Consider the following 18,700-nt stretch of genomic DNA (forward strand, 5'->3'; position numbering starts at 1 on the left):
ATGATGTTTAGTTCCCCCTTTCCAGGCTTCCAGCGCCGCATGAGGCATCCGCAACCCACACCACTCAGACACATTCGATTTATACGGCTGCGCACGTGTGTGTTGTTCAAGCAAGCAAGGTTTACAAACGTGGTGCGCACGTCCTTCATCATCGCGTGCGTTACTTCCTGCCTTCCTGCCATCAACACGCCCCCTGCCATCACCGTGCTCATTCAGACCGCTGCATGATGCATGACCTGAAGTGCTAGAAGTGCCGGTGCGCTTACTTCGTTGTTAGCTTCATTATGCGCGCACCATTACGGAGCAGCGGTTCGGTTGTAAGAATCAATCAATACACAAAGTTTCACACGGATGATGCATCAATCAAGTACGTGTTGGCCATACATGAGAGCACGTCCCGTCCGGGCCTACACCACACACTCCAAGCCTAGATGCGCTTGTGTACATTGCGCAGTGCCCCCTAGTCATAGTTTGGCACGGAGGCGGTTGACGGACGCCTGAGTGATCTCAGTGCAAACGGATGTGTTCGGTGCCACACCTATCTAGTGAACTTGCGGCGGCAGAATGGTGCCAACTTCCGATATGTGTATCCAATGCACAGCCCCTCAGTGACAGTAGTGACAGCGATCAATAGTGAACGTCCAGTGCGATGCACAAAACTCAATGACAAAACTTAACCGTGGCTAACAGGTACGCTCCCCAAGTCACCTCATGCGATCAACTAGCCCACCACTGCCTCCACATGCACTCAATTTTGCTCTAATCCATTCCTGCTAAGCCATGCCCGCGTATCCGGGCCTGGGTTTGTTACCAGATGCCTTGCATGTCTGGCACGTGCAACATAGGAATCACAAAAGCCGCAGATGCAACCGCGGGATTGGTTTGGACGTCTAACGTGTTTGCCAACCTCAACACCAGCCACTCAACCCCGCCCCTGCCAAAAGCCAAAGCCCCAAGTCTACATCACAAGCGATTGGCTGGCTCCCTTGACTCCTCCACCGTCGCCCCCACGCATGTACCTTGGTTGTGTTCTGGTTCCTCCAGTTCCGCTTGGGCTCATCGGGCCCGGCCAATCATCAGGCTCATCGGGCCCGGGTGCTGCCGCGCGCCGGCACCCTCCACCTCTAGCCACCGCTGCCCCTAGCTACCTCTACCTTATGCAGCAGGCGGCGGCCAGGCGCACCCCAGTGCCGCCGCCTCATGTAGCATGCAGGCACAGCCCGCCCGCCGCCTGCCGTCTCAGCCGTCCTCCTGGCCCGCCTCACCGCTCACCCGCAACTCAGGCAGCTGCCACCGTCCCTGATTCCGGCCACCCCGGCGTCAGACTGTGTGCCTGATGCACCCAGCCGACAAAGGGCTGTTCACAACTGGCAGGCATCAGGCCATAGCTCGCGACGCCCGTCAACCGCTGCTGCCGCCGTCGCTGCTGGTGGCCACCGAGGCGGAGGCCGCGGTGGCCGAGGCGGTGGCAGTCGAGGTGGTGGGGCAGCAGGCGGCGCCGCTGTCAAACAGCGCATAGGTGCAGTCGGCGCCCGAGCCATAGCACAAGCGCTCGGGCGTGGCGCAGGCGCTGGCGTTGGTGGCGGCCGCGTCCCGGGCGAAGCCCAGGCAGAGCTGCTGCGGCTGCGGTGGCGGGTGCCAGCACGCAGGGGCGGTGTGCCCGGACGAGTGAGGAAGACGGTGAGTCAAGGGTGAATTTCAGGCGTGTGCTGCTGCGGGTGATTACCAGTATGTGCCTTGGGCTACAACGCGAGGCGCTTACTTGCATACACGTGCGCTGCCGCGATGACTACCCTAAATCCCCACGCCCTCTCGTGTCGCGTTACACCTTCCCAGTACTGGATGACCGGAAGTCTCTTCCACGACCTTGACGTAGCGCATCCCGCCACGTCAAGCGTCCCGTGACTACCGAATGCCTGCACCTGCTCACCTGCGCCTGCTGCTGCGGCTGCGCCTGGCCCGCTGTCGGCTCCGGCACCGGGACCAGTTCTCTCAGCCCCGTGACGGACAGCACCCACGCCTTGGCGCCGCCGCCTTGGGGCCAGGCGCTGCAGGTGGGCAGGTGGGACACCGCAGCAGGAAGTTGAGAGCCAGTCGGCAGGTCGGACAAGCACATCGTGAGGGTTCAATCTCCCGTATTGCCCGCTGCCGGACCCTGCCCACTGCCGGGGGAGCATGCACAGGTCCGCCCAGGGGTCCGCCCAGGGGCCCGGCCACTCACTGGCTGGTGAAGTGGTGCGACACCAGCGTGTCTCCCAGCGCCACACGCCGCAGCGCCTTGGGTACCTGGGACATGCACTCGCCGCCTGTGCGCATTTGTGGCGGGAGAGTAAGCCCTCGGCAACTGCCGTCAAATTCGCTGCCCACTGTCCAAACACTGCGATTGCATTTCCTCGCCGCCCCCCCCCCCCGTCGAGGACGTGTGCTCCTGACTCCCCGCTGCTCCTCCGCCCGAAATCCCTTCCCCCGGGGGCCAGCATATCCGACTCACGTACGAGCAGGTCCACACGGTCCAGATCCATGCCCGCGCACGGGCTGGTGTACGGCCGTACGACACGGCCCAGCAGCTGCCACGTCAACGGCATGCAGAACCACCGCAGCGCCTCCGGATCCAGGGCCGCCAGCGCGCCCGCCAGCTGTCCTGCGCTGGATCCAGACAGGCTGCTGGACCCGGCGGTTCCGGGCCCCACAGCCGCGGAGGGCCCCAGGCGCCAGGGCGACAGGCCGGGACCGCGCTGCTTGCGGCAGGAAGTGCGGTACGGGAATTGGGAGGGGATGGTGGGAGGCGAAGGAGAAGGCGGCGGTGGAGCCGGCATGGGGCTTGGAACGGGAGGTGGTGGGCTGGGCGGTGGCGGTGATGGTGGCGGCGGGCTGGGAGGTGGTGGGCTGGGTGGCGGCGGGCTGGGGGGAGGTGGAGGTGGCATGTCTGGCACAGCAAGCCTGGGAGGTGGCGGTTGCGGTGGGGCCGGGCTGGGAGGCGGCGGGCTGGGCGGCGGCGGTGATGGTGGCGGCGGGCTGGGAGGTGGTGGCCGCGGCGGTGGGGGGCTGGGCGGTGGAGGCGGGTCGGGTGGTGGCGGTGGTTGTGATGCTGGTGGTGAAGGTGGTGAGGGTGGTGGGGACTCTGGGCAGGGGGCTGAGCAGGACAGGCCAAATGCGCCGAAGCCGAAGGGCTTGGAGCCGGCACTGTTGGGGCAGGCGCGGGCGCCGTCGTACCACTGCAGCCAGATGCACTGGCTCTGGAGGCAGGGGGGCAAGCGGGGGCGAGGCATGGGCGGGGCAGCAAGGCGAGAGGTAAGGCCGTGTGCCGTGGAGCCCCTCGTGGGAGCAGCTCCAGCCGGCAGTCACATGGGAACGAGTGGGGGTGGGACCGGGGGAGTGACATGAGCACAGGCGCGCGGCCGGTGGTCGTGCACGTCATCGCGTGGTCAGCTCCAACTCTCACGCCTCCAACATAGACTGCCTCTGGATGGTCATGGGCCCCTGTGTGTGGTGACTGCACTGCCCGGCCGCACACCCTGTAAGGGGTCCTGGTGATTGCTCCGCCACCCACCCACCTGCGCCCGCACCACCGCCAGCACGTACACGGCCGCGCGCCGCCCGCCGCACACGTCGCCCGGCGCCAGCCCCAGCCCATCCAGCGGCACCGCCAGTGTCAGGGGATCGGCGGCGCCCGCCAGCCCACCAGCAAGCGGCGCGCCGTTCGGGTCGCCAGCCAGTGGGGCCGAGCAGGCGCCTGCAGCCAGCCACGCGGCGCCGCTGGTGTGGGTGGCGTAGGAGACGGTGGCGGGGTCGGCGGGCCAGGTGCGGCCAGGGCCGGGCGCGAGCGTGAGGCTGAGCACCATGGAGGTAGTGTCTAGGGCCAGCGTGGCGGTGCCGAAGGCGGGGTCCGAGCCTGCACCGCTGTAGGCCACGAGCTGCCCAGTGATGGCTAACATGTTCTGGTCCGGGCTCAGTCGATACAATTGTGTCGAACCAGCGTCACACCAGAACGCCGTGGCTTTTACTGTCGCTACTGCAAGTGCAAGCACTACTAAGAGCACAATTTGCTCAAGTGCAGGCGGCCCCGGGGCGTAGTGTAGCATTTTTAGCGCGCTGCAGCCTCGGTGCCTACCGCCTTTAAGCGGCCAATATGCTAGCTTTGAGCCAGGTATGGCATCGTCATCAAGCACCATGCGAGTGTGAAGCGGCCCGAGGGCGCGGTCGGCGTCGTCGTCAAGGTGTGACTGCAAGTCTGCAACAGGTCTTCGTCAAATATGGTACAGGTCAGCCGAGGTGATTTGGTGTTTGCTTCGCACATTGACGGCCCGGCTTGGAAATCGAGAAAGGAAATGCTGAGTACATCAGTTCCATGCCCGGATCGAGTTGCGAGGGACTTGCACTGGCCCTTCTAGGGTTCCAAACAATGTGCATATGAGCAATTTACTGCAGCAGAACACTGCACAGACTTCAAACAGAACGCGGCGACCCATTAACTTCTTGACGAGGCTTTGGTCGCCCCCGGGACTCTCGCGTTAGGCCACAAGCTGTTAACGTTGGAGACGTACACGTTTGCTGGGCACAGTAGCTGCCAAGGCGGCAGAGTCTAGTTCCGCGGGTCAACAACGAATTCGTCAACATTTGCTTCACAGCGCTATCGCCTTTAATCATAGAAGCGATACCACGTATACACATAGCTTAAGTTGGCCCAACAGAGCGGGCTTGCTGGCCCCAGCTCCCGACCCAGCTTCCTGAGCTGCAGCAGCTGAAGCTTGCTGTCTGCGGATACCGACCAAAATGCGCGTAGCCAGCACATCGATTAGTAGCTGGGCTTGCAGTTTGCGGAGCCCATCCAGGCGTTAGCGGCTGTGATAGAGAACCCGAAGCGTGTCTTTCGCCGTTTGCACCGGGACTGTGCTCTCGCGGAGGTCTTCATTCTTGTCGCGGATCAGGTGAGCATAATACAACTTATGCCTCTCTCGGAGCACGGCTACTGACGCGCTAGAGGGCGGGAAGCGCTCCGCTGTGTGGCAGCTCTGTCCCCAGGGCGGGGTTCTCCACCGTGGTTTTCCTCTCTGGTCCTACCTTTACCACGCCTGATTCTCTTTTATGGTGCTCCTGACATGTCGGCACTATGATGCACTATGTCAACCTGTTCAGCACCAGCAACTGCACCAGCGTCACGCGCCAGCACCAGCGTCACCTCCTGGCCGGGGCCGCCCAGTGACATGACCCTTGACGGCGCCGGCAGCAGCGGCGCGTGCTGCCAGGCACTCGCCGCCACTGAGGCCACCACACATGCGCCAAGCGCCACTGCGCGCCGCCATGCCCAGCTCACCAGCGCGGGCGCTAGTACCAGTGATGGCGGGGGCACCTTGACCGCTGCCGCCGCAGCTGTTGCAGCTGCAGCGGCGGCAGCAGCGGCCTTGTATCCCTCCTCTGCCGCCTCCGCCGCCTCCGCCTCGGACGCGGCGCCCTTCGAGGCGCCGGTGCCGGCCGACGCCGCCGCCCTGGGAGTGGGCCTGAGGTCGCTCAGCAGCTGCGGCAGCAGCACCACCAGCAGCCTGGGCGGCCGCAGCAGCCGTGCGAGCGCCTGCGGCAGCAGCGCAGGCGGTCTCGGTGGGACCGGCGGTGCCGGCGCGTGCGGGCCGCAGGGTCCTTACGGCGCCACGACACCAGCCAGCAACGGTGTAGGAGCGGTGCCAGCAGCGGCGCTGCCTTCCACGCCCGCGTCCCCGACGGCTGCGCACCGGGCGGCGGCGGGGCCGCTGCCAGGTCTGACCCCCGTCAAATCGCCGCCGCCGGCGCTGACGGCTCAGCTGGAGGCGGCCTGCCTGCTGGCGCGGCAGCTCAACCGGCGCGCCGAGCAGCAGCTTGCGCACTGCGGCAGTGGCGGCGGGGGCGGGGGCAGCGGTTCGTGCGGCGGCAAGCGCATCAGCAGTGGGAGCGGGCATGGGAGCGGAGGCGGCGCTGGCGGTGCCCGTGTCGGCGGAAGTGCCGTCGCGTGTGCTGCAGCGCTAGCGGCAGCCTCTTCGCCAGCCGCTACGGCTGCCGCTACTGCTCCTCATGCTGCCTCTGGCTCGGGGAGCCAACAGCACCAGCGCCAGGCTGAGACAGGGCTGCCGCCGCGCCTCCCGCGCAGTGGTGGTGGCGGCGGCGGCAGTGGCAGCGCAAACAGTAGCACCGGGGGCATGCTGGCGACTGCCGCCAGCGCGCCCGACACCACTCAGCCTCTACCACCGCCACCGCCGCTATCGCGCCAGCCTTCCTGTCCGGGGCCCGCTCCGTCCCTGCCGCCGCCCCTCACCCGAACCTCTTCCGGCCCTCCGCCCGCTCTGACCCGCTCCGCCTCCGCCTCCTCATCGACCAGCACCACCAGTGGCGGCGGCGAGGCGCTGGCCGCGGAGCTGGCTCGTGAGCGGGAGCGGGCGGCGGCGCTGGCGGCTCAGGTTGAGGCCCTGACTCAGAAGGCCGCTCGCAGCGAGGCGGAGTGGTCCGACCGAGTGTCAGCGCTGCAGTCACTGGCGGCACACGACTTCCTCAACTACCTGGCCCGTGCCGGCGGCAGCGGCGGTGGTGCGGGAGGTGGTGCGGGTGCGGGAGGTGTTGGAGAGGGGCCGCTGCCGCGCCTGACGGCGGCGGCCGCGGCGGCCGCGGCCTGTGCGTCCCCGTTGTCTCCTATGTCTCCGGCTGCTGCGGGGCTGCTGGGGGGTGCCGGCGGCTGGTCGTCGCCCATGTCGCTGTCGTACACACACGGCGGCAGCAGCCAGCAACACCCCGCGCGCCCGGCACTGCTGGCGGGTGGCTCGCCCTACTACCACCCCTTCTGGCAGCAGCCCCACCTCCAGCCCCACCACATGTCGCCTCTTGCGCCGCACAGCCCGCCCTACCTGACGGCAGTCACGGTGGCGGATGTGGCAGGTGCTGGCATGCACCCGCACCAGCACCAGCACCTGCACACCAGCGGGTATCTGGGTCTGGGTCTGTCGCCGACGGCTGCGGCGGCGGCGCTGCTGCAGCAGTCCCGCAGCGGCGGCGGCGGCGGTGTGGGCAACTGGCCGCACGTGGGGCTGTCGCCGCCGCAGGTGCTACAGCCACCGGTCCCCCAGCCGCCACAGCCACACGCAGCAGTAGCACCAGCACCAGCAGTTTCCCGCCCTCACAGCCCAGCGCTACCTGAGCCGCCTGCACAGTTGGCAGAAGTAGTTGGGAAGGCTGAGGAGGCAGTAGGCGCGGACGGGCCCTCCCATGACGAACTTCAAGGCGTTGGCGCGGGGCAGGCGATTGCGCGATCCGATTCGGGCACCGGCCTGTCAGCCAGCTTGGAGCCGGGCGCGGCGGCGGGCGGCATCACGGGCACAGCCGCAGGCGCCGCCGGGACTGCGGGCGCGGCTGGCGGCGCCCTGAGCAGCTGGGCCAACAAGATCAGTCCGGTGGTGGGGCTGGGACTGCGCTCCATGCACAGCCCCGCAGCAGCCATGCGCGCAGCCGCGGCGGCGGTGGCTGCGGCCGGCACTGCCGCCAGCGCGGCTGCCGGAGAGGAGGGCGCGCAGCGGCCCGCACTCAGCGAGGCCTTTGCCGCCGTCGCCAATGACACCGCTGCAGCCGCCGCCGCGGCCAGGTCCAAGAGCGGCGGCAGCGCAGTGGCCGCCGGCGCAGCTGCTACTGCTCCACCACCGCTGCGTATGTCGCAGGGTGGCGGCTTGCGCTCTGGCCGCAGCAGCTGCAGCGGCGGCAGCGGCGCAGCAGCAGCTGCTGCCTCCGCACCCGGCCCTGTGGCCACAGCCGCGGCGGCAGATGATATGGGCGGCTTGCTCTCTCGCTCGACTTCCTCAGCGCGACTGCTGCCACCAGAGGATGCGGCTGAGGCGTCGGCAGTGCTGTCAGCGCGCGCGCCGCTACCTGCGCCACCCCCTGCACCAGCACCAGCATCAGTACCGGCACCCGCACCAGCCGCTGTGCCCGCACTGCCCGCGGCCTTCGCCTCGCCGTTGTCCTCCGCCGCGCCCTCCCCTGCCGCCGCCGGCCCCCTCTACGGCCGCAGCCCTCCCTCCGCAGCGGCTGCAGTTGCGGCGGCAGCCGCCTTGTGCGGCCTGGGGTCCGGCATGCCGCCGCTGTCTCTGTCGCCGCAGCACCCGCACCGAGGCGCCGCGTATCCCGCCATGCTTACCCCAGCACCCGGCTCTTCCCCCCAGCAGTACCCCCAGCAGCACCCGCACCCGTATCCGCACCCGCACCCGCTTCACGGCATGCCGCCGCCACGGAGTGTGTCGCCGCCACAAACCGGCGCGCGCTTCCCGCGCCCCAGCCCCTCCCCCTACGGCTGGGTGCCCACCGCGCCCCTGCACGTCGGCCCCCCCGGCCTGGGCATGGGCGCGATGGGCATGGGTGGCCTGCACGCCGCCAGGCCGCCGGGTGTGTGCACCGGCTCGGGCGCTGGCGGTTGTGGTGGCGAGTTGGAGCGCGAGCGGGCGCTGCTGGCGGCCATGGAGGGCAGCCACCGGCGGCGGCAGGCGGCGGCGGTGGCGGCGGAGCTGGCGGCGGCGGCGACCGCGCACGAGGCGGAACGCATGGCCCTGGAGAGCCGCCACCGGTGAGCGCGCAAGTCAAACAAATTCCGCGTGTCATCACCGTATCTCTAACAAAGCAGAACTGGATGCCCCGGCGTGCCGACAAAGTGCTGCTTCTGTCCCCTGCCTGGCCTTGACGCGCCCTGTCTCTGTGCTGCCCCCACAACCCCAACCTCGTCAGATCTGAGGTGGAAGCATTGCGGGCGGCGCTGGCGGCGGCGGAGCGGCGTGAGCGGCGGCTGGCGGTGGAGCTGGCGGCGGCGCGGGAGGCGGTGGCGGGCGCCGACAGCGTCATCCGACTGCTGGCGGGGGCGGAGGCGGCAGAGGTGGTGGAGCCGTAGCAGGAGCCGCAAGAGAAATGTGTCAGGTAGTGAGTGAATGAGGCAGCATCCTAGGCTGGCATGTTGGCCCGAGTCGGGCCACAGGTGCGGAATGGGCCGCAAGATCCGGGCAGGCCGTTGGCACGCCAGTGATGACACACACCTGGGTGGCGCGGCCCGGCGTCATGAATGCCCGCCACTCAGAGGATGGCTACCGTATAGGCTGGCTAGCGTGTATGATCACAGACTTGGAATCCATGGTGTGTGTGTGTGTGTTTGTGGCCACGCATCCGTCGTACATAATCGCACACATACATTACTCTTGCACGACCGGTATTGAGTTCAGGAGAAGATGGCAGCGGCGCTCTGAGAAGTCGTACGGTGAGAGTGGTTGCGAAAGGCACAGTTGAGCGCGTTGTGACGCAGGGGCTGTCAGATGGGAGCACGAGACAGGGCGTCTTGAGATACGGACGCGGTGTGGAGCAATGTCTGCGCTGGGTTTTGGTGCATTGGCGGTGTGACACGAAATGAGAAAGAAGTCCAGACGGCCTATTTGTATTGTAAGGGACGACGTCGCCCCGAGCGAGGCGCGCAGTGCCGTCACTGAGGCCCCCCGGGGTCATGGGCCTGCAGCGCCCTATCTGTTGGGTGGGGTGCGTCCCGGCGACTGCGGTACGCACCGGTGTGTAAAGGCGATGGGGGAGTCTGTGTCCGGGCGCAAAACGATGGCCTTCTTAGGGAGGGCGCCAGGGCGGGACACGGCTGCCATACGACATGACACGGCAACACCCTGGTTCTGGTAGGGACTCGTAGGGGCTTGTGGGTAATCGTCTGGGTCTGGCACGCGCGCGGCACGGCAGGCATGCCGGATGTAGCTGCATGCAGTCCGCCGGGGACTTACTACAGTAGCGGCGCACCGCAGCCGTCACAGCCTCACAAGGTACTGCGGCCATCCATCCACCTGCCGGCCCAGGGGTGCTCGCGCCAGCTGCACCTGGCTGCACGCTGCGGCCGCTTGGCTGGCCTGGCCCGATGAGTCGGCCCGCTGCCCGCTAGCTGCCTCGCTGCGCCCCCACCTGCCGTCAGCCAGGATGAATGACCCGCGAGTCGCGCAGTAGTGCAATAATGCCAGTTACGTACGGTGGTTTGTGTCATGGTGCACCTCTGCGGGCACCGCACCGCACCACGCCAACGTCACTACCGCCCTGTGCCCATATGTGTGCCGTACGACGTATGACCAGCGGAGCAGGCCGCTGCATGCATGCATGCGCCCCCGCAGGTCCTGCCGCCCACGCATCACGTTCTGAACCTGTATTCCACAGTGATTCACTGACCCGCAACACGTCGCATGCATGGCTGCTGGATGGCCCAGGTGCTGATGCTGCCCCTGCCGCTGGCCCCTTCATCGGCCACCATACTACTCCCGCGTGTCATCATGCAAACCTAATCAACCCTGTGCCTCCTGGCCAAACCGTCCACGACTCTCAACATCCTCTGATCCGCCCCACCCCTCCACTCTTCCCCCTGCCAGAGGAAGCGCGACACGTGAGCACGCCCGCCCCACCTCCAGCTCACTCGCCCCCCTCCTCCTCCTTCTGCCCCGCCACACGCCGGTACACACGCAGGTCGTCTCGGATGCCCAACCAGTTAGGCAGCGGCACGCGGCGCACCTGCCGCCACTCGGGGTGCTTCCACGTCTTCAGCTCCCATGTGGCGCCCTCGTCCACCTCGCCCACAGCCACCACCGTGTCACCGCGGTAGGCGGCCAGGCTGGCCTCGCCCATGTCGTGCCGCGCCCAGCACAGCAGCAGCGCGCGGTCAGGGCAGCCGCCGTGGCGCACCAGGAACTCGGGGCCGTCGCACACCTGCACAAATGCGGCACATGGAGCGCACGGCCACACACGCACGTGGATCACCAGTAGTGGGGGAACGGCGACACAAATCAGCCGCACAGCGCAGGGCCTCGGTTTCCGGTGGACTGTGCGCCTGTGAGCGCGCCTAACGGGTACCGCCAGCCTGTCCGCCAGCCGCCCCGCCAGCCTGCCGTCTGTCGTACGGTATACGACAAGGCACACGCGGCAGCAAGCGAACCCCTAGCTGCATAGTCCCGTGTGGCGTGACGGGACAGCAAGCAGGCTAGGCAGGCCCAGATTAGGCATCTGGCGTCGCTCCAGCTGCTGGCCCTGCCGCCGCGTGTCGTGCGTAAATGCGTGGCCCTAACATCGATTTACGCACGCACATGCATGCTCCTGAAGAACCGGTGCACCCCTTCCTTCTTCGCCGGCGGCTCCTTGCCCTCCGCCAGCAGCTCCTTGTCCTCCGCCGGCGGCTCCTTGCCCTCCGCCGGCGGCTCCTTGCCCTCCACCGGCGGCTCCTTGCCCTCCGCCGGCGGCTCCTTGCCCTCCGCCGGCGGCTCCTTGCCCTCCACCGGCGGCTCCTTGCCCTCCACCGGCGGCTCCTTGCCCTCTGCCGGCGGCTCCTTGTCCTCCGCCGGCGGCTCCTTGCCCTCCGCCGGCGGCTCCTTGCCCTCCGCCGGCCGCTCCTTGTCCTCCGCCGGCCGCTCCTTGTCCTCCGCCGGCGGCTCCTTGCCCTCCACCGGCGGCTCCTTGCCCTCCGCCGGCGGCTCCTTGCCCTCCGCCGGCGGCTCCTTGCCCTCCGCCGGCAGCTCCTTGTCCTCCGCCGGCAGCTCCTTGTCCTCCGCCTGCCGCTCCTTGCCCTCCGCCGGCGGCGTTTTGAAGCGGTACTCGGAGTCGTTGTCCACCGCCACCACGTCCACGCCGCGCCGCGCCAGCAGCCACGCCCAGTACCCCGTGCCGGCGCCCACCTCCACCACCCGGCCCCCCGACTGCTGCGCAATCACCTCCAGCGCCTCAGCGGATGGTATGGCCCACGACACGGAGGGCACCGCCATGCTGCTGCGGATCGCCAGGCCCAGGACGTACTGCATGTCGTCCTCTTGGCTGAAGTCGGGGCGGGTGATGAAGGCTAAGCGGTCGTGAAAGTACCGCGTTTGCCGCGCCCACGGCTCCCAAATCAGGTGCAGAAGGAAATTCTCATCGGGCGCGCGAGGCTGCGTCAGCCGCGCCAGCAGCGCCTCCCGGTCAACGGGCGTGAGGTCGTCGTCGTCGTCGTCGTCGTCGGCAGCAGCTGCGGCGGCTGCGACGGCTGCGGCGGCCTCGCCGTCATGGAAGTCGCTGGTAGCAGCAGCCTGGGGAGAGGTGAGACAGGGGGGGGGTGCAGGGGCCCGGGCGGCGTAGGCAGGTCGGCGTTGGCAGGGGTGCCGTTAGTTGGCTTGCTTGCTTCCTGGCGGCGCCGGTGTGGTGACCCGGCGGCATGGACCCACGCCCGCTAGGCACGCATTCGCATTTTGGCTAGGCCAACGTGCATTGCAGGCCTTGATGCAGGCAAACACTCTTTGCATGCACGCCCGCATGCGAGCGGGAGTGAGCCAGCGAGAAGCAGCGCAGATCCCTCACCGGCTGGTCGTCGCCGCCGGTCGCCTTGTGTGCCATGCCCCGCCACGGCTGCTGCATTCTGCTTGCGCTTGATACAAAAGGTTATTCCACGTCAGGCAGCTGGACCCGCTGCCGCGTGTCGGGCGTTGCGGGAGCGGAACCGGGCGCGAGGAGCCAAAGCGGCAAGCAGTCGCGTGGCACAGCCGCGAGTATTGCAGCAGCATGCCTAAGCAGCAAGCATGTAGTTATATGGACCGCAGCTAGCAGCAGCAAAGCGGAGGGCGGAACTGCTGGTCTCCTGGCGATCGGCTGATCCGCGCAATGGCGCCTGCCGGGCACGCCGCCGGGCCGCCCGCGGGTCAGCTCCGACGTCCCCCGGAAAGACGATTGTAACCCAATAGCTCCAGGAGGGTATCCTATGGAATGCCCCTACTGCCTCTGATGCATCTTACCATTCCGGGTATGCAACCGCGGTTTGGCGGAAGGAAAGGAGGGGCCAACGGGTGGGGGATGAGGCGAGGGGCCGGGGGCTGAACCCCGCCTGCATTGCGATGGGCGAACGGTCCCAACCAGGTACTGCGCTTTCAGAGCCTTACATCTAGCAAAATATCTATGTAATGCAACGGGGCATACGTGTCGCAACGTGCTTGTGTAGTTTTGGGCCACGCGACTTCAATAGAGTTTGCTTCTTCAGCTCCTAATATTGACAATGTAAAAAAATTGCTCCACAGCTAATACTCGCAGCCATTGTACAATAGTTCCACACACACGACAGCTCCGGGCAGCTGTGCAACCAATCATTGGGGGTGAAATGACGAACAGCGTTATGACAGGCATACGCACAGATGCTGACAGTGACAAGGGCTCATGACAAAGGAAACTGTGGCCGTGAGGACTCGGGCGCATTCTCGCAGCGATGCTCCTCGGCTGGGCGCCTCCCAAGGCGGCATCGCAAAGGAAAGTGCGAGCCAGCGAGCCAAGTCGGTCACAGCACGCAACGCGTTGCTGCACGAGCTCACGGGATCTCAGCAGGCCACGGCTTGCCCAGCCCAGGCACGCAGACAGACCACCCTGTCCTTCCAGCCCGTCAGCCGCGCGGCGGTCAGTGGCTCACAGCAGCCGGAGGCCCCAGGAGTCGCCAGCGCTGCTGCGCAGGATGGAGCTGCATCGGTCAGCCGCGCGTCGGGATTGCTGCATACGAAGCGGCCCACGAGGCCCGCCCCCCGCACTGGATCGCAGAGTGCCGCTGCACGGCCCGCCAGCCAGACCGCTGCCGGCCGGGGTGCAGCAGCTGCGGCCAGGCACGTGGCTGTGGCCACTGGCACAGAGGCAGTCGTAGCCGCCTCGCCACCCGGATCGCCTGACGCAATCTGCTGCTACACGCCCTCGCCTCCACGCGCCTCCGCCGCCCGCGCCGCGCTCACGGCGGCGGCGGGCGCACCTGCCCAATGCCCCCCGCCTGCGCCAGCCCTGGCGCAGACGTGGGCAGGACAGTCGCAGCAGCCGCAGCAGCAGACGCGGCGGTCGCTACGCACGGCTGCAGACAAGATCCAGGCCTCTCAGGGCCCAAACGGCGCCGCGTCACAGGTAGCATCATCTTCTAGGCTCAAGCACCGGCCCCTGGCGCCCATCCTGATGCCGCCGCCCTCCCGGACGGCGTCGCGACCCGGCACGTCCGCGGCCCCTGTGGCAGGGTTGCGGGAGCTGCTGAACGTGCTGATGCCTGCCGGGGCATCCCAGCAGCCAGCGCAACAGCAGCAGTGGCCGCCGCCTCAGCAGCCGGCATCACAGCAGCAGCAGCAACCCGCCGCGGGCGCTGCAGCAGCGCGGGCGGCGGCAGGCGAGGGTGATGCCGGCGGACAGCCAGAGCGCCACACGCGCCGTCGGAAGAAGGCGCCTGCCTCCTCGTCCGCAGCGGCTGCAGCCGTGGCGGCAGTAGCAGCGGGCGCGGTGCCGGCTCGGCGAGGGCTGCAAGGCGGGCGGGCAGCAGGTCCTGGTCCTGGCAGCGGGGTGGCGGCACCAACCGCGTGCGCAGAGGAGTCCGAAGCGGAGGCCGCGGATGATGACGTCGATGATATCATAGTGGACATCACGCCGCCGCCGTCCGCCGCGGGGCCCAACCGCAAAAAAGCCCGGCCGCTCACTGGGGCGGCTGGCGGCGGCGGCGCGGCTGCTGGCAGCCTGCTCCCGGCAGCCGACCCGCTGGGCTCCCGTCGCGACCGCCAAGACGCGGACGACCAGCGGGGATGGGACCAGTGGGGATGGGACCAGCAGCGCGCGGCCGAAGCGGGTGCCTGGGCCGCCGCAGGGGACGGCAGTGGAGCGGCAGGAGCAGGGGCATCAGCGGTCGGGCTGCAGGAGCGGGAGCAGCAGGCGGGGGTCGCACCGGCGGGGGCGGAGACGGCCAGGGGGTGTGCGGCCGAGGTGGAGGAGGCGGAGGCGGAGGCGGATTGGGATCCGACGCAGGAGGAGGCGGAGGCACGGCGGCGGCAGCAGCACCGGGCGCAGCAGTGGCAGAATCTACAGCAGCAGCAGCAGCAGCAGCAGCAGCAGCAGCGCAGCCGGTTGCCTAGCGGCGGCAGCGCCCAGGGGGTCGACACGGCTGACTTGGGGTGCGGGGGCGCGAGCCCCCAGGGCCCTGCAGCCTGCGGGGTAGCCATGCCAGGGACCATCACGGGACAGCGGCACGGGGCACAAACACCGGTGGCAGCACCTGCACTCGCGCGGGCAGCGGCAGAGGCTGCAGTGACGGTGGCGGCAGCGGCTGCCGCGCCGTTTGCAGACGACGACGCGTGGATGCACACACAGGGCTGCGGCACTGTGCCGCTGCTGCGTGCGCGTCTGGATGCGGCGGCCGCTGTTGGAGACGAGGACGACGAGGAGGAAGAGGAGGACGAAGAGGACAAGGCGGGGAAGGAGCAGGGAGCCGTAGACCGAGATGGAGTGGAGGAGGAGACGGTGCGGGGGGCGGTAGCACAGCCTGCAGTGGCGCTACAGCCCCCGGTGCCAAAGCAAGCCCTGGCACCTCAACCGCCGCCGCCACAACCGCCACGGCCACAGGCACCACAGCCTTCGGCAGCGATGGCGGCACGCCCCGCAGCGCTGCAATCACGGCCGCAAGCTCCCCCTCCTGTTCCTGCTCCGCAGCCGCCGCCCCCGGGCGCTGGCCCTGCCGAGCCCACTCTTCCTGTGGCGTCAGCTTCACCTCACGTCCCAGCGCCTCAGACGCACGGCGGCCAGGCTGCGACGCCAGCACCACAACAACCTCAACCGCCCCAACAGCCGCAGCAACAGCCGGCGCCGCAGCAGCCGCAGCCAGCAAGCGCTGCAGTCGGGCTGCACACGTCCCGAGGCCCCTGGCCGCCGCCCAAGCCGCTCTGGATGGTCATTCCCGGCATGCCCAAGCCGCCCTCGCCACCGCCCTCACCTGCTCGGGCCAAGCCGGCCAAGGCACAGCAGCACCCGCACCACACAGCTCGGGTGTCACCACACGACAGCTCGGGTGTCACCATCACACCCTCGAGCAACAGCAACAGCAGCAATGCTGCCGTCGCGCCCGCCCCCGGTCTGGCGGCCGCTCGGGCAGCTGTGCCCCCACCTGCCGCCACTGCCTGCCCGGCCCTGGCGGCTGTCGCGGGCGCTGCTGGGCCACCCGTGCCCGCAGCAGCAGCAGCAGCAGCAGCAGCAGCAGCACATGCGGTTTCGGCCGGGACGGCCAGCGGCAGCGCACCTGCCGCGGTCGCAGCCGCAGCGGAGAGTGCGGCGGCTCCAGCGCTGCGGCTGGCGGAGCAGGGGCAGGGGCGGGAGCAGGGGCGGGGGCCCGAGCCCGCCGCCTGTACGTCTGAGTCCGAGGAGGAGGATGACGGGGACTTGATGACTCAGGAGGAGTACGTGGCACTGCTGCGGAGCGCTCTCACCGGAGGCGGCGGAGGCGGAGGCAGGAGCCGCTTCCTCGGTGTAGGCACGTGGCCGGTACCAGGGTTGGGCCTGGGCTCTGCCGTGCCTGTGCCACCGCAGACCAGTGGTGCACGGCCGGGCGGGGCCGCGGCGGCGGCAGCCGAGGATGAGGACGCTTGGATGCACACGCAGCGGCCGGCGGCGGCGGCGGCGGCAGCAGCAGCAGCAGCACGGAGCGGGCGTGCCTGGGCGCCGGGCGGGGATGCGGGGGAGGAGGACGAGGAGGACGAGGACGACGAGGAGGACGCGGAGCAGGAGGGCTGGCGTGGCGGGGAGCCCTACACGGCTGCAGGGGAGACGACAGCGCATGGTGCTGGCGGCAGCACCACAGCCGCACCAGGGCCTGCCCCTCCGCAGCGGGACACGGCGGCGGCAGCAGCAGCAGCAGCAGCAGCAGCAGCAGCAGCAACAACAGGGGCCGGGGCTGCCGCCCCGCATGCCACAGCAGCCGCAGCCGCACCTGCGCCCACCAGCTGCGCCGCAGCTCCTGGAAGGCGGAGCAGCACCAGCAGCTACAGCCACGGCGGTAGCGCTGCGAGGCCGGGTGCGCCGGTGGTGCGTGTTGTGGACCTGTTCAGTCCGTGTGAGGCCACTCGGGCGGCGGCGCACGCCACACTGGCTGCCGGCTGGCGCAACCGCGGCGCCGCCGGGGAGGCAGTTGGCCCGCCGCAGCCGCACCCGCACCCGCAGCAGCAGGCGTCCAAACCACCGCCCCCAGCTGACGCCTGTATGCCGCCGCCGCGAGCTCGGCCGCCGGCTGCGCCTCCTGCGCCTCCTGCGGCACCGCCGCCGCACCCGCAACCACCGCCGCCCGTGCCCGCCGCCGCTCCTGTCTGGTGCCCTGGCAGGGCGTCTGATGGCTCCGCCGCCGCCGCCAGCACCACCACCAGCACCACCAGCACCACCAGCACGACCAGCACCAGCAGCACCAGCTGCTTCACGGGTGCGCCCGAGTGCAGTCCGCGCTTCTGGGCGGACGTGCCCGACATGTACGAGGTGAGCATGCGGCGCTGCTGCAGGAGGCTGCTGTGGATGGGTACGTGTGTGATGTGGTGCTAGAGAGCGCATGGGAAGGAAGGACGCAGGATGCGACGCGTCAAGGCGCTCGCGTTGTTCACCTTTTGTTGCTTCCCGTCCACCGTGCGCTTAGTTGCATTTAACCCGTGATGCCTTGTGTCGCCAACTAAACCACCACGACCACCACCATCTCGCACTGACAACTCCCATCCCTCTCTCCCCCCGTCCGCAGGTGTTCCCCTTCCAGCGGCACGCGCTGCAGCTGGCCGACTGGGCCAACGCCGCGCCGCCGGCCTGGCTGCGCGCGCTGCAGGCCGCCGCCGCCGCCACCGACTTCCCCTCATTCAGCGACCGCTGGCGCTTCCTGGAGGCGTGGATGGCGGAGCACCCCGTGCAGGGACAAGGGGATCAGGGGCAGGGGCAGCAGCATGGCCAGGGGCGGCTAGACCAGCAGCAGCGGCAGCAGCAGCAGCAGCAGCAGCAGCGGGCCGAAGCAGGGCTCGAGGCGGCGGCGGACGGAGGCTGGGAGGAGGAGGCGCTGCCGGGGCCAGGTGGCGAGGGCCAGGCAGGCGGCGGGGCGGAGGGGGTGGGGGCCGGTGGGAGGGAGGCGGCGGCGGCGGCGGTGCCGCGGCCCAGGGAGCCGGTGCGGGTGTTTGTGCAGGAGTACCGCCGTGGCGGCGGGCGGCGGGCGCCGGGTGGTGGTGGTGGCGGTGAGGCGCCGGCCGAGTACTCCCGGCACTTCGTGGTCACGACCTACAAAGTGAGTTGGGGCCTGGTGGGCTTGCGGGCTCCACGGCAGGGGGTCAGTCAGGACTTGGGAGGGTCAGCATCCACGTCACACTCAGATGTGCGTTGGGTGTGCGGGAGCTCACACCACCGCTCCGCCCAAAGCCTGCCGCACGACTGGAGTTTGGAAGCCACGCGCTTACCGTACTCGCTACGTGCCGGACTATGGCGCCCACACCCTCACTCAGGCGCTGTGGCGGCGGTTCCAGAAGCTACAGTCCCTGAACCGCCACTTCTACGAGGTGCGTCTTGTGTGTGTGTGTGTGTGGTTGTGTGTGTGTGTGTGTGTGTGTGTGTGTGTGTGTGTGTGTGTGTGTGTGTGTGTGTGTGTGTGTGTGTGTGTGTGTGTAAGAGCACAAGGAAAACAAAGCCCTCGTGTGCGGCCCACTACCCGTCACCCTCCACCTGCCTGCCCCACCCACGCCACCCTACCAGGCTTTAGTGCCCGGCTGCCTGCTCCCTCCCTCCCCATCGCTCCCACTCCACCCAGCCCACCCACGCACCCTCCTCTCTACAGGTCATCCGCGGCGACCGGCCCTGCCACCTGTACTTTGACCTGGAGTACAGCCGCGCCGCCAACCCCACCGCGCCGCCCGGGGAGCAGCTGGTGGGCAGGCTG

At 68.6% G+C, this 18,700-nt stretch overlaps 4 protein-coding genes across 4 annotated transcripts in view; 2 read left to right on the top strand and 2 right to left on the bottom strand.

Moving 5' to 3' along the window:
* Nucleotides 1–109: 109 nt before the first annotated feature.
* CHLRE_12g551977v5 (uncharacterized protein) lies at nucleotides 110–4,297 on the bottom strand. The gene is made up of 5 exons (XM_043069010.1): nucleotides 3,555–4,297; nucleotides 2,492–3,236; nucleotides 2,222–2,306; nucleotides 1,931–2,048; nucleotides 110–1,623 (listed from the first exon to the last, which is right to left on the bottom strand). The coding sequence occupies exons 1-5, from the start codon at nucleotides 3,933–3,935 to the stop codon at nucleotides 1,402–1,404; spliced, it is 1,551 nt and encodes a 516-aa protein (XP_042919264.1). The 5' UTR covers nucleotides 3,936–4,297; the 3' UTR covers nucleotides 110–1,401.
* Nucleotides 4,298–4,417: 120 nt separating this feature from the next.
* Nucleotides 4,418–9,568, top strand: CHLRE_12g552402v5 (uncharacterized protein). Its single transcript, XM_043069021.1, has 3 exons — nucleotides 4,418–4,928; nucleotides 5,137–8,569; nucleotides 8,728–9,568. Exons 2-3 carry the CDS (start codon nucleotides 5,205–5,207, stop codon nucleotides 8,885–8,887), a joined length of 3,525 nt encoding a protein of 1,174 aa, XP_042919265.1. The 5' UTR covers nucleotides 4,418–4,928; nucleotides 5,137–5,204; the 3' UTR covers nucleotides 8,888–9,568.
* A 193-nt stretch (nucleotides 9,569–9,761) lies between these two features.
* CHLRE_12g552827v5 (uncharacterized protein) lies at nucleotides 9,762–12,567 on the bottom strand. Its single transcript, XM_043069026.1, has 3 exons — nucleotides 12,343–12,567; nucleotides 11,106–12,074; nucleotides 9,762–10,731 (listed from the first exon to the last, which is right to left on the bottom strand). Exons 1-3 carry the CDS (start codon nucleotides 12,397–12,399, stop codon nucleotides 10,438–10,440), a joined length of 1,320 nt encoding a protein of 439 aa, XP_042919266.1. The 5' UTR covers nucleotides 12,400–12,567; the 3' UTR covers nucleotides 9,762–10,437.
* Nucleotides 12,568–12,937: 370 nt separating this feature from the next.
* Nucleotides 12,938–18,700, top strand: part of CHLRE_12g553253v5 (uncharacterized protein) — a 9,532-nt gene continuing 3,769 nt past the window's right edge. The window contains exons 1-4 of the mRNA XM_043069036.1: nucleotides 12,938–17,274; nucleotides 17,528–18,055; nucleotides 18,270–18,323; nucleotides 18,599–18,688. Coding sequence (XP_042919267.1) covers nucleotides 13,189–17,274; nucleotides 17,528–18,055; nucleotides 18,270–18,323; nucleotides 18,599–18,688 — 4,758 coding nt within the window. The 5' untranslated portion in view covers nucleotides 12,938–13,188. The remainder of the gene's footprint in view (nucleotides 17,275–17,527; nucleotides 18,056–18,269; nucleotides 18,324–18,598; nucleotides 18,689–18,700) is intronic.

This window comes from Chlamydomonas reinhardtii, chromosome 12 (genome assembly GCF_000002595.2).
Source record: "Chlamydomonas reinhardtii strain CC-503 cw92 mt+ chromosome 12, whole genome shotgun sequence".
Taxonomy (NCBI): domain Eukaryota; kingdom Viridiplantae; phylum Chlorophyta; class Chlorophyceae; order Chlamydomonadales; family Chlamydomonadaceae; genus Chlamydomonas; species Chlamydomonas reinhardtii.